The following is a 2,382-nucleotide window of genomic DNA, read 5'->3' on the forward strand; positions in this document are numbered from 1 at the left end:
GTCCCCTACTGGAGCTGCTGCCCCCGAGACCCAATACCGGATTAGCTGACAAAGATACATAGATAGATGGATGGATGGTTATTTCTTTGTTTTTTCATCTTGTGTTTCCGGTCTACAGCTGGATAACCCTCTGAGGGAGATCGATAACATCATTGGTCAGTTGATGAACGGCCTGAAGCAGATGAACCTGCATCGCTGCGTCAATGTCATCGTCGTGGGAGACCACGGTATGGCCGACGCGTTACATCTCTCTTCTTTAGTCAGATCTGGACCGTTAATGTAAAGCTGAGTTAATAAGTAAGAGAACGACAAGGGATGCAAATACAGATAAACTCCAAAAAGGATCTAATACCATTAGTTGTATAATGATCTTTCGAGTATAAGTAAAGTCCCAAATTTCCAAATCAAAATTTTAGGGCTTGAAAAGTCTTAAATTTGAAACATCCATGTTTTTTTGTTGTTCAAAGAAAGAATATCAAAGAATAACTTAAAGTATTCCCTTGCATGCCTATCTGCTTATTGTTGTCCAATGAAAGAATCTACTGATGAATAGCTCAACATTTGTATTCACTGTATATGCCTGTCTGCTCATTACAACACAATTTTGTCATTGTATAAACTGGAGTTTGTATGAATTACCCAACATTTCCAGTTAATTCTCATAATTTCCCATTAATAGTTTTTCAAAAATTCCCCAGCTTAACTTTCCATTGAAAGTTCCTGGAAATTTACCGGAAAATGGTCCTCCCCTTTGCAACCCTGATGGCAACTGTTAAAAGTGATTCATGTTGATCTCCCAGAGTAACTAGGACATTGTTTCCTCTTTTTTCGATGCTTTGAGGAGCACAAAGTCCCGCCGTTGACGTCCAGTGTATTTCACAAGTTTCAGATCTCGGCACATTAAAACTAAACTATCAACATGAACAGAAATGGAGATTTAAGTTGTGTTACCTTTAGGTAAACCAACCTTTTCAATGATAATACTTGAAAGCGGGTCTGTCCTCTCTTTCTCTCAGGTATGGAGGAGGCCCACTGTGATCGCACGGAGTTCCTCAGCAGCTACCCGCTCAACATAGAAGAGATCATGCTGATCCCGGGCTCGCTCGGCAGAATACGACCCCGGGACCCCAAATCCCCCGCATGTAAGTAGAGAGGTTTTTTTTTTTTCTTCAACATGGACCCTATTGTCTTCGGGCTCAGAGTGTCTGACAACATTATGTAAAGGATTTCTAAGGAGGTCGACCTTTCTGTTGAAGAGTCAGATCCTTTTTTTTAACAAAGCCCCCAGACTCCATTTAAAACAGTAATTTTATCAACGTAAAACACACTTCATTCAAAGTCAACAGGCACAAAGTAAAACTACGGAAAGCTGTTTTGGGTCGTCTTTCCGTTTTTCTAACAATCACAACTCTAGTTTTGGTTGAAATGAACACCTAGTTTACCAATTTCCCTGTGAAATTATGCCGTCTCTATGCACAAAAAAACCAAGATTTTTATCTTGTTTTTTTTAAATGGAGTCTGGTGGGTTTAGCACTAGCGATCTCTGAGCTATTTCTGGTTAAACAAAGAGGATTTTACTCTTTAAATAAAGGTCTATCTCTGTATGTGTCCTTTCCATAAAGTTTTGAGACATTAGAATAATAATCTGAGCCTGTCACTGGCCGAAACAGCACTTTTAAGGTTAAGGAGGTCGACCTCTCTGTTAAAGAGTCAGATCCTTTTTTTTAAAATCCGTGAAATTGTGATCTCTAAAACCCCCAGACTCCATTTAAACGATTTTATCATCGTAAAACACACTTCATTCAAAGTCAACAGGCACAAAGTAATACTATATAAAGCTGTTTTGGGTCGTCTTTCCGTTTTTCTAACAATCACAACTCTAGTTTTTGTTGAAATAAACACCTAGTTTACAGATTTCAATGTGAAAAATACCAGCTCTCTATACACATTAAAAATCTTGTTTTTTTAAATGGAGTCTGGTGGGTTTAGCACTAGCGATCTCTAAGCTATTTCTGGTTAAACAAAGAGGACTTTACTCTTTAAATAAAGGTCTATCTCTGTATGTGTCCTTTCCATAAAGTTATGAGACATTACAATAATAATCTGAGCGGCAAAAACGGCTTTCAGTGGACTGAAATTAACAATGCACATTTGCCCATTACGGTTTGTGGCTGCTGATTACAGCGTTCTCACTTAAAACTGGACCAATTTCAAAGATTGGTGTTTCTTCGGTCACACCTAGGTTGGAAAAAATACCCTTTAACACTAGAAAAAAATCAGATTTTTATAAAACAATTAATTAAGCAAGCTTTTTCATGTGATATTTTCCTTTCCAGATGACCCCAAAGTTGTGGTTGCAAACCTCACTGTAAGTACAAAACA

General features: G+C 38.1%; 1 protein-coding gene across 1 annotated transcript in view; it reads left to right on the forward strand.

Annotated features, from left to right (window-relative positions):
- Positions 1–2,382, forward strand: part of enpp2l (ectonucleotide pyrophosphatase/phosphodiesterase 2-like) — a gene marked incomplete at its 3' end in the record, with an annotated part of 99,793 nt that overhangs the window by 48,355 nt on the left and 49,056 nt on the right. The window contains exons 12-14 of the mRNA XM_032521770.1: positions 119–227; positions 1,017–1,142; positions 2,337–2,368. Coding sequence (XP_032377661.1) covers positions 119–227; positions 1,017–1,142; positions 2,337–2,368 — 267 coding nt within the window. The remainder of the gene's footprint in view (positions 1–118; positions 228–1,016; positions 1,143–2,336; positions 2,369–2,382) is intronic.

Source organism: Etheostoma spectabile, chromosome 7 (genome assembly GCF_008692095.1).
Source record: "Etheostoma spectabile isolate EspeVRDwgs_2016 chromosome 7, UIUC_Espe_1.0, whole genome shotgun sequence".
In the NCBI taxonomy this organism is placed as follows: domain Eukaryota; kingdom Metazoa; phylum Chordata; class Actinopteri; order Perciformes; family Percidae; genus Etheostoma; species Etheostoma spectabile.